The 24,770-nt window shown below is 40.8% G+C and overlaps 1 protein-coding gene across 1 annotated transcript in view; it reads right to left on the bottom strand.

The window, feature by feature from the left end:
• arhgap39 (Rho GTPase activating protein 39) overlaps nucleotides 1–9,567 on the bottom strand; it is a 353,142-nt gene extending 343,575 nt beyond the window's left edge. The window contains exon 1 of the mRNA XM_048612924.1: nucleotides 9,524–9,567. Within this exon, the coding sequence (XP_048468881.1) occupies nucleotides 9,524–9,561 (38 nt within the window). The 5' untranslated portion in view covers nucleotides 9,562–9,567. The remainder of the gene's footprint in view (nucleotides 1–9,523) is intronic.
• Nucleotides 9,568–24,770: the final 15,203 nt, after the last annotated feature.

Here is a 24,770-nt window from a genome sequence, read left to right as displayed (position 1 = left end):
GAGAAGGTGGTGGTGAGCTACCTTCACACTCCTCACTTGTGCCTGATTGATAGTAGACGACTACTAGGCAAACAACTGGTGAATTACACACTGCAGAATTCCTAGCCTCTGGCCTGCTGTTACAACCACAATATGCATATGGCAGCCTAGTTTAAATTCTGGTGAATGGTAACTCCCAGGATATTGATAATGGGGGATTCAGTGATGGTAACACCATTGATTGTCAAGGGGTGATGACTAGGTTCTCTAATATTAGGGATGGTCATTATTTAGCATTTACAGGGCACAAATGTTACTCTTCCATGTGATATGGGTGTTGACAGTAAGGCCAGCATTTGCTGTCTGTCCCTAATCACCTTTGAACTGAGTGTCTTTCTAGGCCATTTCAAAAGGGCAGTTCAGAGTCAACCTCATTGTTGAGAGTCTGGAGTCAAATGTAGATCAGAGGGGGTAAGGATGACAGATTTTCTTCCCTAATGAACACTACTGAATTAGAATTAGTAACAGAAATTCCTGGATGAACACAGCAGGTCTGGCAGCATCGGTAGAGAGAAATCAGAGTTAACTTTTTGGGTCCAGTGACCCTTCTTCAGAGCGGAATCAGGTTGGTTTTTATAAGCAGGGTGAGAGTTGTTACAGACACTGACATTAATTTTATATTCCAGATTTGGTAACTGAATTTAAATTCCACCAACTGCTTTGACAGAATTTAAAACAGTGTTTCCAGAGCAATAGACTGGGCATTGGGATTTTAAAAAAATTCATTCATAGGACAGGGGCGTTGCTGACTGACCAGCATTTATTGCCCGTCCATAGTTGCCCTTCAGAAGGTGGTGGTGAGCTGCCTTCTTGAACTGAGGCAGACCATATGCTGTAGGTAGACCCACAATGTCATTCGGATGGGATGCAAGGTGATCAGTTTTTGTTGAGACTTTGTAGCAAATGTTACAACTGCCATGGTGGGATTCAAACCTAGGTCAGTGAACATTAGCTGAGTTTCTGTCCAAAGTTCAGTCTAAAGATGTGCAGATTAGATGGATTGGCCATGCTAAATTGCCCATAGTGTCCAGGGATATGCGGGCTAGGTGGGTTAGCCATGGGAAATGTGGGATTACGGGGATAGGGTAGGGAGCTCCATCTGGGTGGGATGCTCTTTGGAGGGTCAGTGCGGAATCGATGGGCTGAATGGCCTGCTTCTACACTGTAGGGATTCTATGATTCTGGATTAATAGTCTAGCAATAATACCACTAGGCCATCGCCTCCCCCTAGCCTAAGAACACAAGTGAATCAGATTGGTTTTTACAAGCATCAATGATAGTATTCACAGTCATCATCGCTGACACTAATTTTATATTCCAGATTTGTTAACTGAATTCAAATTCCACCAGCTGCTTTGGTAGGATTTGAAACAATCCCCAGAACATTAGCCTGCACCTTGGGATTACTAGCTCATGAATCAATTAAATCTAATCCAACTCTCTTGTTTGGTCTCTATATTCTTTGGTGTTCATTTTTATCAAGCAACTGTCTAATTCCCTTAAAATATTTCACAGATTTGGTGAATTTATTTAACTAAGCAAGGAAGCTGGGGCATGGACGTGGTTTTTTGAGGGGATTTTAGAAGGAAGGCAGTGATGAGGTCTCTGGAACCTCCACAAATATTTAAGCCCAATGGCTGTGAGGTTTACCACAATATAATAGCATTTATAAATAAAGGAAGTACAACAAACATTTGTATTCTGCTTTTGTAATGTTATGTGGAGAAGAACACTTTACTGGAAAGAATTTCAAGAAACTATGAGAATTTTCATATTTATTGGGAAGCTATAGATGTGCAAAAATTCATTTAAGTTTAAACCTTCACTAAATAAAGAAGGAAATAACCTATCCAAACTGGTAAGATGTGCGGGCTTTCACTATTTTTGATTACATAGACAACCACTCCTCCAGTAAAGAAATGGCAAATTGAATGCTTTATTGTGAAAGATGCTTTTTATTTGATCATTCTGGTGAGTACACACTAAACAGCATTGATTTCCTGAATAACTTCCAACATAGCTCCTCATCAGGAGTGCACCAGAAATTCACACTGGTGCATTCACCATGTTTTCCAGCCATTCATTTCAACCGATGGAATAACATGGGAAATGTGCCTGGAATTTCCTAATACACCCTCCCTGCAAGTTAATCTCCATGCCTGGCAAATCTACTTGGAAAATTATCACCTTATGTAAGACATTAAACTAATTTGCCTCGCTATTTTCCACTATAAGACTATAAAACATAGACGTAGGCCAGTTCGCCAAACAAGTCTCATCTGCCATTTGATGAGATGTGGCTGATCTGATAATCCTCAACTCCACTTTCCTGCCTTTTCCCTTCTTGATCAAAGATCTGTTCAGCTTAGCCTTGAATATTTGTACTGACCCAGCCTCGAAAGCTGGCGGTAGCAAAGAATTCTGCAGATTCACAACCCCCAAAGAATATATTCCTGCTCATTATTATCTTAAATGTGCAACCCTGATATTGTGCCCTCTGGTCCAACACTCTTCCATAAGGGGAAGCCTTGCACAATGGCCTCCTGGCATGGCATGGTGACCTCCTGGCCTGGTGCAACAGCCTCTGGTAGCAGCTTCCCGGCATGGCACGGCGTGGTGACCTACCGGCCTAGTGTAGTGGCCTCCCAGCTAATTGCAACAGCCTTCCAGTATGGCATCCTCAGCCCGGCAGTCTGAAGCGATCTCCCAGCCTCATGATCCTCAAGGTGAAGCCTGGTGCAGTCTGGAGCCAGGGTCCAGTGTGGGCTGGAAGCTAGGTGTCAGTGTGGTCTGTTGTTTTGTACTTTTATTTGTGCAATGCTCAACATTATATTTCTCTATTGTTGAAGATCTTGTAACTAAAGAGCTGTACCGAGGTACCTTTGTATCTAAGTTGGTGCTATTAGTGGTGACGTATAAAGTTTTCATTATACTCATTGAGTATATATGACAATAAAGGCTAATTCTAATTCTAATTCTAACCTCTCCACAGCTGTCCTGTCAAGTCTCCTAAGAATTTATATCTTTCAATAAGGCCTCCTCTGATTCTTCTATACTGCAATAAGCACTTATGCAACCTCTCTTTATAAGAGAACCCTCCCATAGCCAGATTAACTTACTGAACCTTCTTTAAACTACTTCCAAGCCAGTATACCTTTCATTTGATTAAGGAAGCAAAACTGTTCACAGTATTCGAGCTGTCTTGTACAGTTTTAGCAAGACCTACCTATTTTTATACCCCATTCCCTTTGAAATAAAAGCCAACATTCCATTTGCCTTTCCTATTAGTTGCTGAATTTCGATGCTAACTTTATATGATTCATGCACTAGGACCCCCAGATTCCTTGGTGTTGCAGCTTCATTTAAATAAGTTTCAGCACTTCTACTCTTCCCACCAAAGAGCATAATCTCACATTTTCCCACATTAAAATCCACCTGCCAAGTTTTTGTACACTTCAATTCTCTTAAAATAATCCTCAGATTTAGCCAATTTATTTAACTAAACAATGAAACTGGGGGTGTATATATCCCTCTGCAGAATCTTTGAGTCATCACTTGCCTTCCACTATTTTTCTGCCTTCCACAAACTTGGCTACAGTACATTCACTTCCCTCATCCAAATCATTAATATATATTATAAATAACTGTGGCCCAGCACTAAGTCCTGTGTTACTTCACTAGTTACAGATTTCCATCTTAAAAATACCCCCTTATCCCAAACTTCTGTCTTCTACTAGTTAGTCTTGATATTTCACGCAGTCAGCTGGGATGGCTTAAATAAAGACTAACATTTTTCTTAAAAATTCATTCATGTGATGAGATGTCATTAGCAAGGCCATTAATAGTTGCCCTCGTGAAGGTGGTGGCGAGCTACTGCAGAGCATGTTCTGTAGGTTATCATAATGGTGTTATGGAGGGGTTTTGAGGGTTTTAATCTTGCAACAGTGAAGGAACAATGATACAGTTCCAAGTCAAGATGGTGGGGGCAGTTTATTAACATCCACAATTTCTCAAGGAGTGCTGCCTTCTAGAATTGTTGATGAATTGGTCCAAATTGCTATTAGGAAGGGACATCTAGAATTTGCAATCAGCAGTGAAGGAATGGCGATACATTTCCAAATCAGAATAGAGTGTGCCTTGAAGTGCAACTTGCAGGTGGTGACATCTTTGCTGCCCTGGTTCTTCATGGTGGCAGAGATTGATTTTAGAAGAGACTTGGCAAGTTGTTGCAGTGTATCTCGGTACACAAAGCTGCCACTGTGCATCAATGGTTGAGGGAGCAAATGCATAAGGTGGTGGTTGGAATGCTGATCAAGCAGGTTCCTTTAACCTGGATAATGTCTAACTCCTTGAGTGGTCTTGCAGTTGCTTTGAAACAGGCAAGTTTCATCACATTCCTGACTTGTGCCATGTATGCATGAGTCAGATGTTGGACAGACTTTCGGAAGTCCATGCAGTAAAGTTGAATGTTTACAGTTTAAATACACTATTACTTCTCAAACTAACATAAAAGTCCTTTCCCCACTCAAACTGCACTGTTTCTGACCCTAATGAAGCTTCTAACTATGTCCAAAAGGGAGCTCTTATTAATTGTGCATTTATATGCCACAACATAAAAACCTATGTCAGTGTCCTTCACTGCACTACAGGAGACCTTAGGTCACATCGTCAAAGTGAGAGTTTAAAGAGTATCATAAAGGAAGAGATAGGGCACAGAGAAAGAGAGGCTTAAAAAGAGCTCTGGCAGCTGAAAGCCATGGTCAAAGATAAGGCAATGAAAAGTGAGGATGTGCAAAAAGCCAGTGTGCGATTTATAGATAGAATGTGGCTGTAAAGTTCTGAGAAGGTCATATGTAGAAAATTTAACATCAACACATTGCTAAAAGGACCAATTTACAGTGGAGCACTGTTTATTCAAACATCATTTATCTGAACCGGCTGGACTCCCCGCACTGCCCTTTGTGAATAATCTTTTCCTCACACTGTACGGGGTTGTGGCACCTAATCGGTCTGGCTTGATACAATGCAGTGCTCAAGTCACATGTGATTTGTTATCCAATGTTGTCACTCATCCACATAGGGTAACTGCGCAACACAAAAGAGCATGGCTGAAGACAGCCGTTTTGTAGCAAATTTATACAACGCAGTCTCACTTCAATAACATGTTGAAAGTCAGCTGTTCATATATGTCAAAACTAATAGGCCTACGCAATAGATATTCCCTCCACTGAGTACACCCTTGACATTGTCTCTTAAATTCTATCACAATGTGGGGAGGAAATTACAATTTCTCTTGTTGTTTCAAAGGCTGCAGCGGGCAGAGACATATTTAAAACAAAACTTTATTGAAATCTCAGGATTTAAACAGACAATATCTATAAACAACGTTGAATTCTCAATATTCAACATATATTTCAGAGATACAGAGCATGGAAACATGGCATTCAGCCCAACAAGTCCATACTACAATGGGTCTCCCACCAATTTGCGCTATCACCATATCCTCTTTTCCATCCTCAGATATTTATCGATATTACTCCATGTAAGATCCACATTTGCCCCACTTTCTGGGCAAAGTAGTTTCTCCTGAAGTAAATAATTTTGTTAGAGGAAAAGGGGAAAAGAACAGCAATGGCTTTTATCACCTCACACAAAAGACACTGAAATGAAGGTGAGTGAATTATGCACAGAGATTCTCAAATAAACCATCTCATTGGATCATTAGAAATGGCACAGAGATAATCTAATACATAAAAGAGGAAGAGCACAGTTTTTTTTTTTTAAATGGTGAGAGCCCAGGTCTTCCTGCTTCACTACAATAGCAGTGATGTGGAGGTGCCAGTGTTGGACTGGGGTTGTCCCTGTCAGAAGTCACATGACCCCCAGGTTATAGTCCAACAGGTTTATTTAAAATCACAAGCTTTTGAAGTGCTGCTCGTTCATCAGGTGATCTGACAAAGGAGCAGCGCTCCAAAAGCTTGTAATTTCAAATAAACCTATTGGACTATAACCTGGTGTCATGTGACTACAATAGCAGTAACCAATAACAACATAAAATTATACTTTTTTAAAGGAATCTGGAAACTCAGCTAAGATTAATTTGCTGCATCGACACAGTATGTAATTAAAGATCTATCTCCAAATCAACACTGGCACTAGTGAGGAGGTGGTGGTATTGATGTAGTCCAGAAACCCAGGCGAGTCTTCAGGGCTTATGCACTTGATTCCCACCATGGCAGATGATGAAACAGAAATTCAATTAAAATCTACAATTAAAAGCTAGCCCTGTGGTGACCACATAACCACTATCAATTGTTGGTAAAAACCATCTTGTTCATAACCTTACATTTTCCCAAACCGTATTTTGTCTGTCACTTCTTCATCCATTCTACTACTTCGAAATGCTGCAGCCAATGTAATGTAGGTAGATCCACAATGCCATTAGAAATGGAGCTCCAAGATTTCACACAGTGATCTGGATGAAGGAACTAAGGGCGTTATTGCTAAGTTTGCAGATGACACAAAGGCAGGTGGAGGGACAAGTAGTATTGAGGAAACAGGGAGGTTGCAAAGGACCTGAACGGGCTAGGAGGGGCAAAGAGCAGCAGATGGAATACAATGTGGGAAAGTGTAAGGTACTTCAATAGCAAGAATAGAGCGCAGACTATTTTCTAAACAGGGAAAGGCTTCAGAAATCTGAAGCACAAAGGAACTTGAGAGACCTAGTTCAGGATTCGCTTAAGGCTAACATGCAGGTTCAGTTAGCAGTTAGGAAGTCAAATGTAATGTTAGCATTAATTTCAAGAGAGACAGAATACAACAGCAGGGATGTACTGCTGAGTAAAAATCCCTCATGGGCACAGTCATCAGCCCCACCAACTTGTTCCAGTTAGATCATGACTGATCTGTACTTCAACTTCATTTATCTGTCTGAACACCATGATCTTTGATACCCAACAAAAACCTAACAATACAGGTACATAATTTTCGACACAGGTGTTGATAACTTCTTTAACATTTACTTGTATACCAGCCCCTAAACTCATGAATAAATCAATCTTGTCAAAAATGCCTAAAGAAGCTGGCTTAGTCAATTTTCAACAGATGTGGCATTAAATTAAAATGACAATATGATGGTCAGCCATATTGGGATGCAAACTATGAAACAGTTAACAAATCTCAGCAGGAGTATTCTCAGGCAGCACCTGAGGGGAGCTGCTTCTGAAATGCAACTTCAGGAACTGAAATCAGATATTTCAGCTAACATAGCTTTAATTTATCCACAAATTGGCTGTCCCTCTTTTTGGATTGGTAGGAAGGTGGTGAAAGAGAGAAAATATCTAATTTCAAAATGCAATTCAAAATAAACTGATTAAAATACATGGATTGAATATCATGAAATTTGTTGGAAGTGGAGAAAATAACAGGTACGTTGTATTTCATTTCATACAGTCTACATATTTTTAATATCAATTTATAGGGAAGAGGCTGGTAATTTTAAATTCTATTACTACCAATTGCAAACCGTACAGCTGCTTGTCTCCCAGCTGATTTGTTTTTGCTTGGTTGAAGACGATACACAGTGTTGTCTGGTATGCAAAATGTCACTTCAAAGGCATTCTTCCTTTGCAATTATTGCAAAGCAAGTCAAAATTGCTCAAAACAGACCACTTGCTTTGTCCTGGAATCAATCAATTTAAACAAAGGGTTTAAGTTGCAAAAAACTGAAAGAACTGTGGATGCTGGAAATCTGAAACAAAAACAGCAATTCCTGCAAAATCTTCAGAACTGAAGAAGGGTCACTGGACCCGAAACATTAACTCTGATTTCTCTCCACAGATGCTGCCAGCAATTTCTGTTTTGCTTTGAGTTGCATGTTTGGATGGGCTTCAGTCTGGTAGTTGCTTGTGATTCAGGAACAATTCAATGAACTTCATTCAATTAAGGAGAACACCCGCCAGCTCCTTGTATCCCAATTTTGAACAGGTGCTGCCTGAGAATACCCCTGCTGAGATTTGTTAACTGTTTCATAGTTTGCATCCCAATATGGCTGACCATCATATTGTCATTTTAATTTAATGCCACATCTGTTGAAAATTGACTAAGCCAGCTTCTTTAGGCATTTTTGACAAGATTGATTTATTCATGAGTTTAGGGGCTGGTATACAAGTAAATGTTAAAGAAGTTATCAACACCTGTATCGAAAATTATGTACCTGTATTGTTAGGTTTTTGTTGGGTAAAGGTACAAAAGGATAGATCACAAGGTAATTACTTACAGATGAGATAGCCTGTTTCGTCCATCTCAGGACATCCATTCCGTTCACACCACTGCAACATCTAGTTAATTTGGATAACAATCCCAGAGTTTCAAGCTATTCAAATGTGTTGGTCAATAACCTTGGGCAGATCTTCCTGTCTTCAGTTTTAAATGTGTCTTTTATGTTTACTTGCCTTAATCTCAATTTAACACAAGATGATTTTCCAAATCATTTCTAACCTCATCTGCCTCCCCAATCATATATATGATGCAGTATGCCTCCTGTTCTCTCTGTATTGGTGCCATGTTGACTTGGACGCAAAAATGATTCTTTTTCTTAAGAAAAAAAAAACTCATCACTATATTTCACAGATTTGCCGAGGTTCGTATTAACAAGAGTTGCTGCACTGTCACAACCATCATTTCCGTACCCAAGGCAGTGTAGTTACACACTCTTAAGCAAATGAATCATGCAATATTGATTTCCTGCTACTGTCTAGTTCTGCTTTTGAGTAACCTGATGCCAAATTTATATCCCACCTAATGTTGTCTCATGATAATATTTATTATTTCACCACATGAACAATAGGAGAATACAAGAGGATTTGTCAATTAAGTGAGCTCATTACAGAATAAAAGATTCCTATTTGACACCTGGGCGGCTTAACATTACCAGTTATTGAATGTATGAAGTTACATAGGACAATACGAGAAGGTCATTCAGTCCCAAGAGCCTGCTTCATCATTCAATTAGATCATGCCTAGTTGTGCATCAACCCAGCGTACCTGTCTTTTTTCTTTATTGCTTGATATCCTTATCTAAGTTGAAGTGGCTAGGTTATTTAACTGCTATGTGGATCTCACCAACAATATCTAATCAAAGGTAGTCATTTCTATTATTATTACAGTAGCAGATTTTAACACCTGACTCCAGCTTATAGACATTGTAGCTAATGGCAGCATTCTGGCCAAGATCTGCTAACTTCCACAGAGTCAATACGGGCAATTCCCCACTTTTGGCAATTCAATAACCTGCTAAGCAAAAGAGGTAATTCCAACTACCGTGAGCTTAAATCAAATCATAAAGCACACCTGATTTCTGGGAAGGAAAAGAAAATGCTTGCTATTCATTGAAAAATGGTAATTCCAGTAATAGAATTTTAATGTCATCGCAAACCGCAGCTCAAAGCGATAGCATGAATTTTCTTTGAGATTATTCTCTTACCATGTTGTAGCACTTTCTGTCTCAGTTTCAAGTTGCATGTCGTAAGACCTGGAAAAGAGTGATTTCATAAAATTACTGAATACACTGTTACCATGCTATTTTCCCATTAACTGTTACAATAAAACCTTTTACACATGCAAAGACTGTTTTAAAAAAATCTTTTGAATAAAATTTCTGCTACGAATAATAGACAATATATGGTTGTGCCTTACCATGGCATTCTTTATCTAACACAATAGTGGGAACACCATTATCAATTCAAGAAGAACCATCATGAAAGGATGGGTAATAAAGGTCAGCTTTGCCAAAATTATTCACAGTACAGGAACTATTTTCATTTCATAAATTTACTTCTGTTTGTTACCTGACATTCATTCATCAGAACCAGAACGTCTGATCCCCAGTGGGGTATGTTGCTGAGAGGAAGTCGTAAGGTATTGTTTCTATGTAGTAAGTAGGAGGGAGATAGAGAAAGAAAATGAATGACTTGCCTTTCATAATCACTGGATGGCTCCAAGTACTTTACATCCAATTAAGTACTTTCAAAGTGCAGCCACTGCTGTTAAGTAGGAAATGTGATAACCAATTTTGGAACAGCAAATTCTCAATTTTGGAACAGCAAATTCCTACAAAAAGCAATGTGAGGATAACCAGATGATGTGGACTTTTGTGATGTTGGTTGAGAGATAAATATTAGCCAGAACACTGGGAGAACTTCCCTTCTATTCTTTGAAATAGCACCATAGGATCTCTTCAAGCGAACTGAGTAGACAGGAGGAAGCTTGTTTCAACGAACTGTATGAAAGACAACATCTCAGACAGTGCAATACTGTCTCGACATTGCATTACAGTGTCAGTGTAGATTTTGTGTGCATGTTCTGCAACAGAACTTAAACATGAGAATTTATGATCCATAGGCAAAAGTGTCCCCAGCTAAGCCACAGCTGACAAAGGACAAACAAGAGCACTCAGGTGACATACAAAACATCAAATAGCTCCATTAAGTCCTGCGAGCACATTCTCAAGTGCAGAGATTAAACCTAAAACATTGCAGTCTATTATAGATTACAAGATTAGAACTGAATTAAAATAGCATTACAAAGAACATAGACTTATTGGTTAAATGACTTCAAGGCCGAATGACAGGCCGTTAAAGAAAAACTTGTACTTCAGTAAAGCATTTCATGTCTTCAGATCATCCCAAAGCATTTTTGCAGCCAATGAAGTACACGTGAAGTTGAGTAACAGTTAAAAAGTAGGATATGCCACAGCCAAAGATCATAGCAAGATTGCACAGTAGCAATGAGATCAATGTAATGATTATTATTAGGTGTTAAGTCAGGAATGATTAACATTCAGGGCACTGGTTCTTCTACATAATGGCACCTCGAAATCTGTGTGTCCACCTGAGACAGCAATTGAGCCTTCAGTTTAAGATCCAATCCAAAAGACCCTGGGAAGTTCAGAATTCCTTGAGCATTAGGTGTCTACACCTAGAATTTTAGGTATCTGAAGTAGGTGTGTACCACTTTCTGTCACCCAATATTTTCCTTTGAATAACATTTGCTTGGTAATATTGCAACAGATGATCAAATTCTGTTAAATTACAATGATTACCATTTGGAAGATTCGGGACGGAATAGGAAATGCCATTAGACAGCCTAGTTAAGTAAGAACAGCTATCAGAAATAAGTGTGCAAATTTCAAATCAGGGTCAAATAGTCACACTGCACAAATTAGTTGAGAAATCTGAAGCAGCTTTTTTCATTTCCTAGACCAGAACTCTATGTTAACCTCCACCTGGACTACAAATGGTGGCAAGTTGTGACTATACGTGTCACAACATCATTGAACTGTCAGGGAAAACGATCACTTGTTTCGAATATTTTATTTTCCTGCTAACTCAGCAGGCCTTAGCCAGGGGTTTCTGGCTGAATGGATAAGAACGTTTCCAGGTTTGAGATTAGTTGGCTCACTTCAGCCAAGATGAAGTGTTGCCAATGTTCTCAGAGCTCTGGAAGGAGGTGGCAGAGAGTCTATAATAGCTCCCACACTTGGCTGCTGTTCAGTGATGCACTCCCATCCAGGTGAGAAATGCACTTGAACTAAAAAAATGCTGGAAATACTCAGCGAGTCCAGGAGCATCTGTGGAGAGACAGAAAGAGAGTTAAAGTCTGTGACCTTTCATCAGGACTTGGACACCAAGTGAGAGCAAGATCAACTTTGGCAGTGGTGCTCTGTTGGTGCAATAGCCTGCCAACATTCACTATGTTCACAAGAAGAATGCTGAGATACCTTAAGCAAGGCTGAAGAGGGTGGCCAGTAACTGTAGAAGTTACCCAGCAGAAGTCGATGCCGTCTGATGAAGCCTTAAGGGGAGAAAATTAGCAAATAAAAAACATTTTAAAGGAAGGACTCTTGCTGCTACTAGTGAGAAGATAAGCTTCTCCTCCTGCAGTGAAGTCACACTGCTCTAGCGTAAGCATGTGGATTAAATAACTGAGGAATGGATACATATGCCAGTCAAAGCACATGAAGTACAGCTTCTACTCAGAACACAGTACGTAATAAAACAAGAAAAGTGAATCTTTGAGCTCGTTTTGTTATCCAATAAGATCATGCCTGATCATCTACCTCAACGTCATCTTCCCTGACAATCCCCCTATCTCTTACCTTCTTCATATCCCAAAATGTATCAATCTCAATCTCATATTCTGGACTAAACAACTGCAAAGCCTTTCAAGTGAAGATATTTTATTTCAGGTCTAAATGGCTGACTTTTTTTTTAAATTCATTCACAGGATGAAGGCATTGCTGTCAAGGCAGCATTTATTGTCATCCCTAATTGCCCAGAGGGTAGTTAAGAGTCAACCGTACTTCTGTGGGTATGGAGTCACATCTAGGCCAGACCAGGTAAGGATGGCAGTTTCCTTCCCTAAAAGACATTAGTGAACCAGATGGGTTTTTGCTGACAATTGACAATGGATTCACGGTCATCATTAGATTCTTAATTCTAGATATTTATTGAATTCAAATTCCACCATCTGCTGTGGTGGGATTCGAACTTGGGTCCCCAGAACGTTATCTGGGCTCAGCAATAATACCACTAGGCCACTGACTCCCCTCTTTTGTCTATGACAGCGGCCCCAAGCTTTAGACCCCGCAGATATCCCAAAAGCATTTCTTTAAAACTTTTTACTTCAATTAGATCACTTTTTTATTAATATATAAAAGCTTCAGGGAATAAAGGCTTAATTTACGTTATCACTCCTCAACTGACAATTCTTTCATCTCATCCCAGGAATCAACTGATGAATCTTCAATGCACTCGCTTCTCTAAGCACAAAGATAAGACAACACATCTTCGGTTCTCTATCCACTTTGTATTACTTAATAACTGCAGTTAGACCTCCTTCCAAATTGCTTGCCATAGCTGTGTGTTAATTTGTTAAGTTTCTGCAATTCCTGTACAAAGTCACGTTGGTCCCTCGGAATCCTAACATTTCCCAGTCAGTCACTTGCAATTTAAAAGATGTTTCACCTTTCTATGCTTTATATCAAACTGCTGCTTTCTCATGAAACATCTGCCTTCCTGCTCGAATTTGTACTGTAGCCATTAAGATTTAAGAAAGGGCACAGACAGCTTCTATGTATCCCAGATGATTTGAGGTATACTTCACCTGAAAGTTTGAACAACGTACAAGTCCAATTACAATGCATGTCCGAGGATGTGACTGACATGTGGCTTTGCAAAGCAATTGCACTGAATGCAGGGCCTGCTGTGTTTACTTTGTCGGATTTTGGATCAAGCAAATCTCAAAGTGAATATTACTTTATCCAGCTGTGACTCTGGAGATTGTCTGTATGAAAACTCTTTCATTATGAGATAGCTGTTTTGTAGGTAACTTACACAAGTAATTGGCTGCATGCTATCAGACAGTTATTGTATTGAATGGATCACAAGTCCTAAATGAGATTTCAGTGTTATTTCAATCTCTGTCTGACCAACTAAAACATAACCCATTCTCTGTACACATTGCTACTTTGTAAATTTCTCTTGGCAATAGCTATCACAAATTGTAATTTCCACTATCACTGAATGTCACAAATATAAACTCACCAAGAGAGACTATTTCTGAACTGTTAACTCATTGCTTACTGTGATGTCTTATTTCTAACAGACTGCTTATTGATGACATTCCTTAAAGAGACCGCTTACACATCAAAGAAAGCGACAGCCTTAGAAACAAAGGATTCTCCCCAGTTTTTGAATATCTATGAGTGGGCAAGGACATCAAAGTGCTACAAAAAAAACAAACATTGTATTGACCGACAGCAGAAATAGTAGGAACTGCAGATGCTGGAGAATTCGAGACAACAAGGTACAGAGCTGGATGAACACAGCAGGACCGACAGCAACTGTATTCCAAAAAGAACCGATGAGAACACCTACATACAGTATTCTCCAGTTACTGACAAGTCATAATACAGAGTATAGCGTTAAAATTGGGGCACATTAGTTCATATCCAGCACAGGATACAAACACAGGTATTAGTTTAGGAGAACTCAGTCAAATATCAACAATGCCAAACAAAAAATACAGGACAGTATTGTAGGGAAAGTCATACTGCAGAAACTCCACCATATTAGGATTCTGAGGAAATGCACAGATCAGCTGAACTCAATTACTGTACCTGAAGATTGGTCACTATATTAATTTTTATACAGGCCGGCATTTTCTATTCATCCCTAATTGCTCTGAAGAAGATGAGTGTGAGCCACTTACTTGAAACACTGCAGTCCTTGTGGCATGTACACCAGCAATGCTGTTAGTATCCCAGAATTTGACCCAGTGACAGTGAAGGAACAGCAAATAGTTCTGAGTTAGGATAGTGTGTGACTTGGAAGGAAGCTTGCAGTTGGTAGTGTTCCCTTGTATTTGCTGTCCTGGTTCTTTGAGGAGGTACAGATCCAGAGTTTGGAAGGTACTGTTGGAAGATCCTTCATTGTAGATGGTAAACACTGCTACCATCATACATCAGCATTGAAGGGAATGAACGTTTTTAGGTATTACATGGAGTTCTAATCAAGCAGGCTACTTTAAATATTGTTTAAGAGTTGCCAGAGCTGCACACATCTAAGCATGTGAGGACTTATTCATCACACTGTGACTTGCACCATGTAGATGGTGAACAGGCTTTGGGGAGTCAGGAGGTGAGTTACTCGCTGCAGGACCTCTAGCCTCTGACCTACTCCTTTAGTCACATGGCTAGTACAATTCAGTTGCTAGTCAATGGTGACCTCCATATGTTTACAGAGGATAATTCAGAATTGGGAATTCCAATTTATGTTAAGGGGTAATGGTTAGATTCTCTCTTATTGCAGATGGTCATTACTTGGTATTTGCGCAGCATGAACGTCGCTTACTACCTGTCAGCCTAAGCCTGGGTATTGTCCGGGGTTCACTGCATTAGAACATGGACCGCTTCAGTACAGAGGTGTTGCGAAAGGTGCTGAACGTTGTACGGTCATCAGAAACATCTGCATTTCTGACCTAATGATGGAGGGGAGGTCATTGATAGGACCACTGATAAGAAACAGGAACAGGAATAGGCTGTTCAGTTCCTCAAGCCTGCTCCACCATTTAATAGAATTATGCTATGCTGATATTCCTCATATCCACTTTCCTGTGTTTGCCCCGTAACCCTTAATTCCCCTATTGATCAAGAATCTATCTATTTCAGCCTTAAATATACACAAGGACTCTGTCTCCATAGTTCTCTATTAGAAGAAGTTCCAAAGACTCAACCCTTTGAGAGAAGAAATTTCTCCTTATCTCACGCCAACATTAGAGCCCCTTAATTCTGAGACCAAGCCCTCTGGTCTGGACTCTCCCACAAGGGGATACATCCTCTCAGTATTTATCCTGTCAAGCTCCTTAAGAATAAAGCAGCTAAATATGGTTGAGTCTAGGACACTGTTCTGAGTAACTTCTGCACAGATGTCCTGGAGCAAAGATGACTGATGCCCAATAACCAGGTTCCTTTGTGTTCGGTATGACTCCAATCTGTGGAGTGGTTCCCTCAGATTTCCCGTGACTCTAATTTTGGTGGGGCTCTTTGACGCCAGACTCTGAAAAATGCTGCCTTGACGTCAGGGACAGTCACACTGGACTCACCTCTGGGGTTCAGCTCTTTTGTGCACCAAACCTGTAATGAGTAACCTATAGGAGCGTGTTCTCCTGATGGAATCCAAACTGAGTATCATTGAGCAAGTTATTCCTTTGCAAGTGCCACTTGACTGCACTGTTGACAACCCCTTCCATCAGTTTATTGATGTTCAAGAATAGGCTGATGGAATGGTAATTGGCCAGGCTGGATTTGTCCTGCTTTTTGTGCACAAGACATACATGGGCAATTTTTCATATTGTTGGGTAGATGCCAGTGTTGTAACTGTGCTGGAACAACTTGGGTAAGGGCATGGCTAGTTCTGGAGCACACGTCTTCAGTAATATTGTTGGAATGATGTCAGGGCCCATAGCCTTTGCAAAATCCTCTGCTTTCAGTCCTTTCTTGATATCATGTGAATTGAACTGTTTAAAGACTGGCATCTGTGATGCTAGGGATGCCAGAAAGAGTCTGAGATGGATCACTCACTCATTAATTCTATAACAAAAAAAAAATTGTTTCTATTGTGGAGTTTAAGGCAATATGGATTATTAATTTCTCTCCAAGTAGAACCATTTAGTTTCTAGTTAGTGAACTGAGATTGCAATTTGCTGGGAATGATTAAGGCTTTTGTGGCAGGCTAATTGAAGAGATTCCTTTGAGATCTTCGTATGCCCATTGTGTTAAGTGTTTTCACACATTTAGTGAATTTTTATTTCTGACAACAGCCAATGCTGTCAAAATGGGAAAATGTAAGAATTAAGGGAGGATTATGTAGCATGTGTTCCAAACAGACACCAGCTCAGGCAGTTTCACTACTGTGTTAAATCAACAGCTGCAGAGATGTGCTTAATCTCAGTGTCCCTATCACTCAAGTTTCACCAGCTTTGCTGACAAGACCAGCATTTATTGCCCACCCAGAAATGCCCCAGGACAGTGGTGGTGCACCATCTTCTTCAACACATTAGTGGTTACCTGAGGAGTTGAGTCCAACATGTTCTTGTGGGACTGGAATCACACACAGGTCAAACTCAGAAAGATAAGGATAGCATATCTCCTTCCCTAAAAGGACATTAGTGAACCAGTTGGAGTTTTTACATCCATCCAACTGCTTCTTGCTAGGCAGTACTAAACTGAATTCAAATTCCTAACCTGCATTAGGGGGATTTGATCTGATGTTCATTGAATTATTTGTCCACACTTTTTGATCACTTGTACAGTAACATACCCATTGTACAATCAAATCCATGTGATCTTTTTCTATAAAGAGCAGTACCACAGTAAAAGCATCAACTGAAAAAGGGTAAGGTGTTGGCATAGATAAATACTCACATACATGTACGTACAGAAACAGAAACGTACAAAGTAGGAGCAGAAAGAGGTCATTGGATCTTTCAAGCCTGCAATTGAATAAGATCATGGCTGCTCTGTTTATGCTCCGAATTCCACATACCCATCTACTCAGCTAATCTTTGACTCACCTGACTACCAAAAATCAATCCACTTCTGCCTTAAAAATATTCAAGATGGCAGCGGTGGCAGGGTAGGAAGTGTTTGGGCTCTGTGCCCATTCATTCCTGCTCACGTGGCCAGCTGCATTCTTCTTTTTTTTTTGTTTTGTTTATTCATTTCTCTTTCGTATCAAAGTTCACCTTCTGTTCTGCGGCTGCAGTGGAAGAAGGTGATTGCAAGGGCCTGCTGCAGTGGCGGCAGCGTGGTGGATCCAAATGTCCATTCCTCATGGCCATAGTGGCTGCAACTTTATCAAATGCTTCACCATCGGTGGGTGTGGCCCATTCCTCCTGGCAGCGGTTTCAGCGGTGGTGGCACGGCAGTTCTGGCTCGTTGCTCATAGCTATGGCTGCAATGTAGCAGCTTCAGGCAGTGACAGAAGTGGCAATGGCTTCAGTGTCAGTGACTTGGTAGGTCTGTTCTGTCCCTCCTTGGTATGGCAGTGATGCAGTGGCAGTATGGTGGGTCCGCGCCGGAAATCTTTGCTTTGGCAGCCTCAGGGACGGCTTCGGCGGTGGCGTCCCATAGCCACTTCAGAAACCCAGATTACATTACATTGGAGGGAACAAAAGATGAACTTTGTCCTAACTTTGTCTCAATTATTTCTTTTTATAATTTCTGTAATTAAAATGGTGCAGAATTGTGGTGAATTATATAATCTCACCGCATTTTCATAAATACAAGTGACAACAAATTGCTATTCTATTCTATTCAATGATTTTACCTTCACTGCCTCCTAAAGGCAGAGGGTTGAGAAAAAAATTTCCTCTCACTTCTGTTCTAACAGGCTGAACCTTAATTTGGGGAGTTAGTCAAGACTGAGCATCCTTTCCACAGCCACCTTTTCAAGACCATTCAGAATCTTATAAACTTCAATCAAATCAGCCCTCAGTCTCCTAATTTCCAGTGAAAGCAAGCCCAATCTGTCAATATTTTCTCATAAGACAACCTGTTCATTCCAGGTAACAATCTCTAAATCACCTCCAACATATTTGTATCCTTCCTTAAATGAGGAGACCAAAACTGCCAACAATATTAAAGATGTGGTCTCATCAATGCCCTAAATAACTGCAACATATGAGCACAACCACATACATAACTGTACAAGACTGTGCAGACACCAACCTACCCATGCATAGGTACCCTATGCAAGAGCCATAAATTTTAATTTAAAAAATATAGAAGCATAAAAATGGAGCAAGAATGGGCCATTCAGCCCACCATTCAATACATTGACTGATCATTTTAATCAGTCCCCTGTTCTCACTTTCTTCCCATACCCTCTGATCCCTTTAGACCTAAGAAGTACGTCTAACTGATTCTTGAAAACATTCAGTTTTGGCCTCAACTGCTTTCCGTGGTAGAAAATCCCACAAGCTCACCACTTTCTGGGTGAAGAAATGTTTCCTCATCTCAGTCTTAAATTGACCCACAGACCACAGTCAGTGAAGATAAGTAACTGCACCTCCTCCACAATAACACTCAACACTGGAGCCCCCCAAGGATGCGTCCTCAGCCCCAACTGTACTCTCTGTACACCCTCGACTGGGTTGTCAAATTCCGAATGAATACCATCTACATGTTCGCTGACAACACCACCATAGTAGGATGGATAACTAACAATGACGAGTCAAAATACAGGGAAATAGAGTCAAAATAAAGGGAGATAGAGGGCTTGGTGACGTGGTGCAATGAGAACAACCTCTCTCTCAACGTTGGCAAAACTAAAGAACTGATCATTAACTTCATCAAGAAAGGAGAAGAACACGCCCCCACCAACATCAATGGAACTGAGGTTGAGAGGGTGGAGAGTATCAAGATCCTCGGAGTGATGATAACTGACGACCTGTCCTAGACTTTCCACATAGATGCGATGGTCAAGAAGGCACAACAACACCTTTTCTTCCTCAGGCGGCTCAGGAAATTTGGCATGTCCATAAGGTCCCTCACCAACTTCTACAGATGCACCATAGACAGCATGCTGTCTGGGAGCACAATGGCCTGGTATGGCAACTGCTCTGCCCAGGGCCGTAAGAAACTAAAGGTGGTGTACACAGCCCAGACTATCATGGAAGCCCACCTTCCATCCATGGACTCTATTTACAAGGCTCGTTGCCACAGAAAGGCTGCCAATATCACCAAAGACCCATCGCATCCTGATAATGATCTTTGACAATCTCATCCATCAGACAGAAGATACGGAAGCCTGAGCTCATGTACCAGCAGGTTCAGGAACAGCTTCTTCCTGGTTGTTATTAGACTGATGAATAGACTCTCTATCTTCAAATAATGCTGATCTTGACCTACTGCATGCCCTGTGCAAGGCAACCTGTATGTCGCTGTCTAAGCCTTTTTATAACTTCTGATCTGTACATCCTATCTTACTATGATCGGCCTGTACTGCTCGTAAACAAAGTTTTTCACTGTACTTCGGTACACATGACAGTAAATTAACCAATGGCCCATCCCCTGTCCTTAGACTGTAGCCCCTGGTTCTGGACTCCCAGTTATCAGTAACATATGTCCTGCATTTACCCTGTCTAATTCTAGCCTAGAATTTTATGGGTTTCTATTGAGAAAGCCTGGTCTATTCACAAAGAGGAACCAATTGTACTGTTCTTTTTGAAACAAATACACTACTATTTGACACAGTTTACTCTGTTCTTTGTGTCAGTAACAGAATTCTGATAAACAGTTGGCCATAATTTATTAGAGATAGTAGGAACTGCAGATGCTGGAAAATCTGAGATAACAAGGTGTAGAGCTGGATGAACACAGCAGGTAAAGCAGCATCATAGAAGCAGGAAGGCTGACGTTTCGGGCCTAGACCCTTCATCTGATGAAAGGCCATAATTTATTTCTTATTTACAGTTCCTTCCTTTTCTTCAACATCCTTTCTTCACACTGTCCATTTCCCCAGGAGATTAGACAATCTACTCACAGGAATTTCTGCAACACTATTTGAGCTAGTCACGGGTGAATTTAAAACTACAAGATCAGCAACTCAACCTGCATACATCTGACAGCACAGATCTGTTACTCTGTAAAGGAGTTATGTTTGGCCATTACCCTTAGATTCAGATTCAGAACATTGCCGTATAAAAGGAAAATATGACTAAGCATTTGCAGTTAAATGTCAAATTGGAAAAGAGTGATACAGGAACTCCATACAGAACTTGAGTATTGTACAGATTGCCAATTGTTCAGTGTAAACCTGGACAGAAACCAATGAGCCAGCAAACCATAAGAGTCATCACATCCAACCTCAAGTCTGCCCCGGCACTGCATCTAAAGGCACACCATTAAGATGGGTTGGAGGGGTACTGAGGGCCTCAGACTGCAAAACTCATAGTCAACATTTCTCCTGCTCAGTCAGGGAATGCTGAGGCTAATGCACCATATTCACTGTTAGCACAGAGCAACTATACCTAGCCAAATAAATGTAAAATTGCTGCCTGCCATTATACTTTCATTGTAAAGGTTACAATGGAGGACCCCAAAGGCAGTACAAAAAGTTTGGTTTAATGAGATGTCCCATGCTGCTGGGTATTTGGACATAAAAAAAGAAACTTTGTGCCCTCTGCATTACTGTCTTCTGCAGACTGCCACGACTCCTAGATTCTAAGGTAGATCATACGGAGAGGGGTGTGATGTACCTTGGGTTAACTTTAATGTCAATTTATTAATTGCATTACAGGTTGAGATGGCCTGACACTTCATATATAATATTCAGATCACTGTTGTGTAAGGTTTAGCTCCAAACATCCATGCAAAGCCATCTTTGATGCCTAACAGATATGGTGGCATAGTGATTATGTCACTGAATAAGTTCCCAGGGAATGTGAGAAAACCATCGGCAGTTTGAGAACATGAATTCAATTTATACGAACTCAAATTAGAATTTCATAAAGAGACCGTGAAGTGTGATAACTGTGTTAAAACTGGTAAATTAATGTCCTTTCTGTCAGGAAATCTGCCATCTTAATCTACTGACCTCTCTTTGACAGACTCCTCGTCATCTGTCTTAATATCTCCTTATGTAGGTTGATATCAAATTTTGTTAGAAGCTCTCCTGTGAAGCACCTTACAATGTTTTACTGCATTATTTAAATACAATATTTTGGATGTTGGTTAGCTCAGTCGGCTGGATGGCTGATTTGCAATGCAAAGTGACACCAACAGTGTGGGTTCAATTCCCACACTGGCTGAGGTTACAATGAAGGAACCCTCCTTCTCAACCTCTCCTCTCTCATGAAGCAAGGTGACATTCAGGTTAAACCACCAATCAATCTCTCTCTAATGATACAGCAGCCCTATAGTCTGGTAGGACTATGGTGACTTTCTTTTTTGAAAGCAACTTTCAATGTTTATAAGGGATTTCAATTCCACACCACTTTGGCTGACTCTCAGCCATTCACCGAAGCAAATCAGTCAGCTAAGATGAGGGATGAACAGTGAATACCGATCTTACCAATGATCCTGCACCCTTCTAGAACCATTGAAATAAAGATCCATGACACATTGAAAGGAGTTTCACCATGTCTTCAGCTGATTTGTACTGGGTTTACCAAGTCTCTAATTCTGCTGAACCTGGTGGGCAAGTTGGTGATAGCTTCCCTGTATTGACACAGAGTTGACAGGATTTGCTCCAACTCTGCCAACAAAACACCTGCTCTGAATGGTGTTGACAGGATTTCTCCCACATCCCCACTCAATATGCACCTTCCCCTAAAACACTGTTGGCAGAACTTGCCCCTCACACGCTGCCACCGTGTCAGCAGGATGCACCCTCACAGTGTGGACAGGATTTGCCCCTTACTGTAGCTGTAAAATTCCACCATCACCCCATTTCAGTTTGGGCAGGATTTCCACCCCTCACAATGCAGACAAGATTTACGTGCCTCAGCAGTGATGATAAGATTTGCCATATCGCGCACCCTGTCTTGCCACACACTACAATATCAACAGCTTCCCCCCATATACACCCCTTCACCCTCACCAGTCTTTCCCCAATGTACTGCTTGCACTATTTCTCAATTAGGGAATGCATCAAGCTTAACATAACCTCAAATAAATCAAATATGGACCTGAAGAGCAGTGTCACAGGAACAGGAACACTCCTGTTGGTGTACACTCATTCTCTGGAGCTACAAGGTCAATTGAAGTTCAGCTCCTTATATGGAGCATGATCGTTTTCTTTTTATCTTCATAAATCTTCACTGCTCTTTAGGTTTTAGTTTCTTTTCATGATGTGAGGTACAGGTACAGTCCAGCAACGTGTTTAACACAGTTTTATATACTGTAACTGAATACTGGTAGTGTACTATTTCTTTGAGAGGCAATAGTTTTAACTTTTCCATTGACACCCTTTAAACCTCTTGATGAGATCAACCTTGAACGTTCCCATAGATATTGTTATAGATGAATGGCACAATTCATTACTGTGTCATTTAAACAACAAGATTTCAGGGGTGATGCATTCACTTGGACAGAGCCCAGAATACAGATCACACACCTATCCTCTGTACTCAGATCAATCCCAAGGATGGTAGGGGCTAGCATATCCACACACAAACAGCCATGCAAGGGGAGAATGCAGATTCCTGGTGAGAAATATTAATATCAGTAGGTCATGCTTCTGACTTCACACAGACGACTTAAAATCCTTCAGATAAAATGTTCAAAATTGAAGCCCTGTCTGCTTATTTTTGGGTAGCTGTAAAAGAGCATAAGTTCTCCAATGAACTGCGCATTATTACCTTCCCGTTCATGGGATGCGGTGTGAAAATTGGCTGCTCCTTTTCCAAGATCATACCAGTCCAACATTTTTTTTCCTCTGAAGGACATCAGTGAACCAGATGTTGTTTTTTTCCTGACAATCAGCAATAGATTCACAGTCATCATCAGACTCTTAATTCCAGATTTTTATTGAATTCCAGTTCCACCATCTGCTGCAGGCAGCATTTGAACCCAGGTCCCCAGGACATTACTTAGGTCTCTGGATTAACAGTCCAGTGATAATACCACTAGGCTGTTGCTACCCACAAACTGCACTAGGGAGTTACCTTCCTCTAATACAGCTTCTTGAGGATGTTACAGCAAATTCCAACTGGTAACTCCAGAAAAATAAATACTCCACAACAGCAACCCAAGTTGAGGAGAAGACTGTACTTTCAGAAATGAGCCAGTAAGATGGATTCAGATAGAAAAGGAGCCAGGACACATTCAGTTGTCTACAAGGCAAAAACAGAAAGCCAAAGATCTAATGCCCCAGGCATCAAAGATATACTGATAACTTATTTTCACAAAAACCTGCAGTGACAGACAGATCTTCAAATATCAGTTAAATTAAAATGCACCTTATTGTACAAGACAGATGCTAAACTTTTCACACCACACTCACCTTGGGTAGTTCAAATTTGCCAATTTCCAGACGCTATCCTACAACTCATCCGCTTCATCCTCGCCCACATCTTCCCCTTCGACATCCTGTCACACGGAACAACCATGGGCACCAGATTTACTCCCCAATATGCCGACATTTTCATGCACAGGTTTGAACAAAACTTCTTTACTGCACAGAACTTCTGACCAACGCTATACATCAGATACATTGACGACATTTTCTTCCTTTGGACTCATGGCGAGAAATCAATGAAACAACTACGTAGCGATATCAACAAGTTTCATCCCATCGTCAGACTTACCATGGACTACTCTTCAGAATCAGTCTCATTCTTGGACACACGCATCGCTATCAAGGACGGGCACCTCTGTACCTCACTCTACCACAAGCCCATGGGTAACCTCACAATGCTGCACTTCTCTAGTTTCCACCCTAAACATATTAAGACAGCCATTCCCTACACATACACAGGATCTATTCGGATGAGGAAAAACGAGACAGACATTTGAAGATGTTGAAGGACGCTCTCATAGGAACAGGATACAATGTTCAACTCATCAATCACTTGTTCCGATGTGCCACACCAAAAACCGTAATGACCTCCTCAGAAGACCGACATGGGATACATTGATAGGCTGCCCTTTGTCGTCCAGCACTTCCCGGGAGCAGAGAAACTACGCCATGTTCTTCACAGCCTTCAACACATTATCGATGACGACGAGCACCTCACCAAGATCTTCCCCACATCTCCACTTCTCGCCTTCAAACAATCGCCAAACCTTAAACAGACCATTATTCGCAGCAAACTACCCAGCCTTCAGGACAACATTGACTACAACACCACACAACCCTGTCATGGCAACCTCTGCAAGACATGTCACATCATCGACATGGACACTACCATCACACATGGGAACACGACCATGTGCACAGCAGATATTCATGTGACTCGGCCAATGGTATCTATCTCATATGCTGCAGGCAAGGATACCCCAAGGCATAGTATATTAGCGAAACCATGCAGATGCTACGACAACAGATGAATGGACACCGCGCAACATTTACCAGACAAAAACCAAAAGAACTGCGGATGCCGTAAATCATGAACAAAAACAAAGTTGCTGGAAAAGCTCAGCAGGTCTGGCAACATCTGTGAAGGAG

The sequence above is a fragment of the Rhincodon typus genome, chromosome 2, assembly GCF_021869965.1.
Source record: "Rhincodon typus isolate 14 chromosome 2, sRhiTyp1.1, whole genome shotgun sequence".
In the NCBI taxonomy this organism is placed as follows: Eukaryota; Metazoa; Chordata; class Chondrichthyes; order Orectolobiformes; family Rhincodontidae; genus Rhincodon; species Rhincodon typus.
Note: the sequence above shows the minus strand (reverse complement) of the source record. Positions and strands in the feature narration are given on the sequence as shown.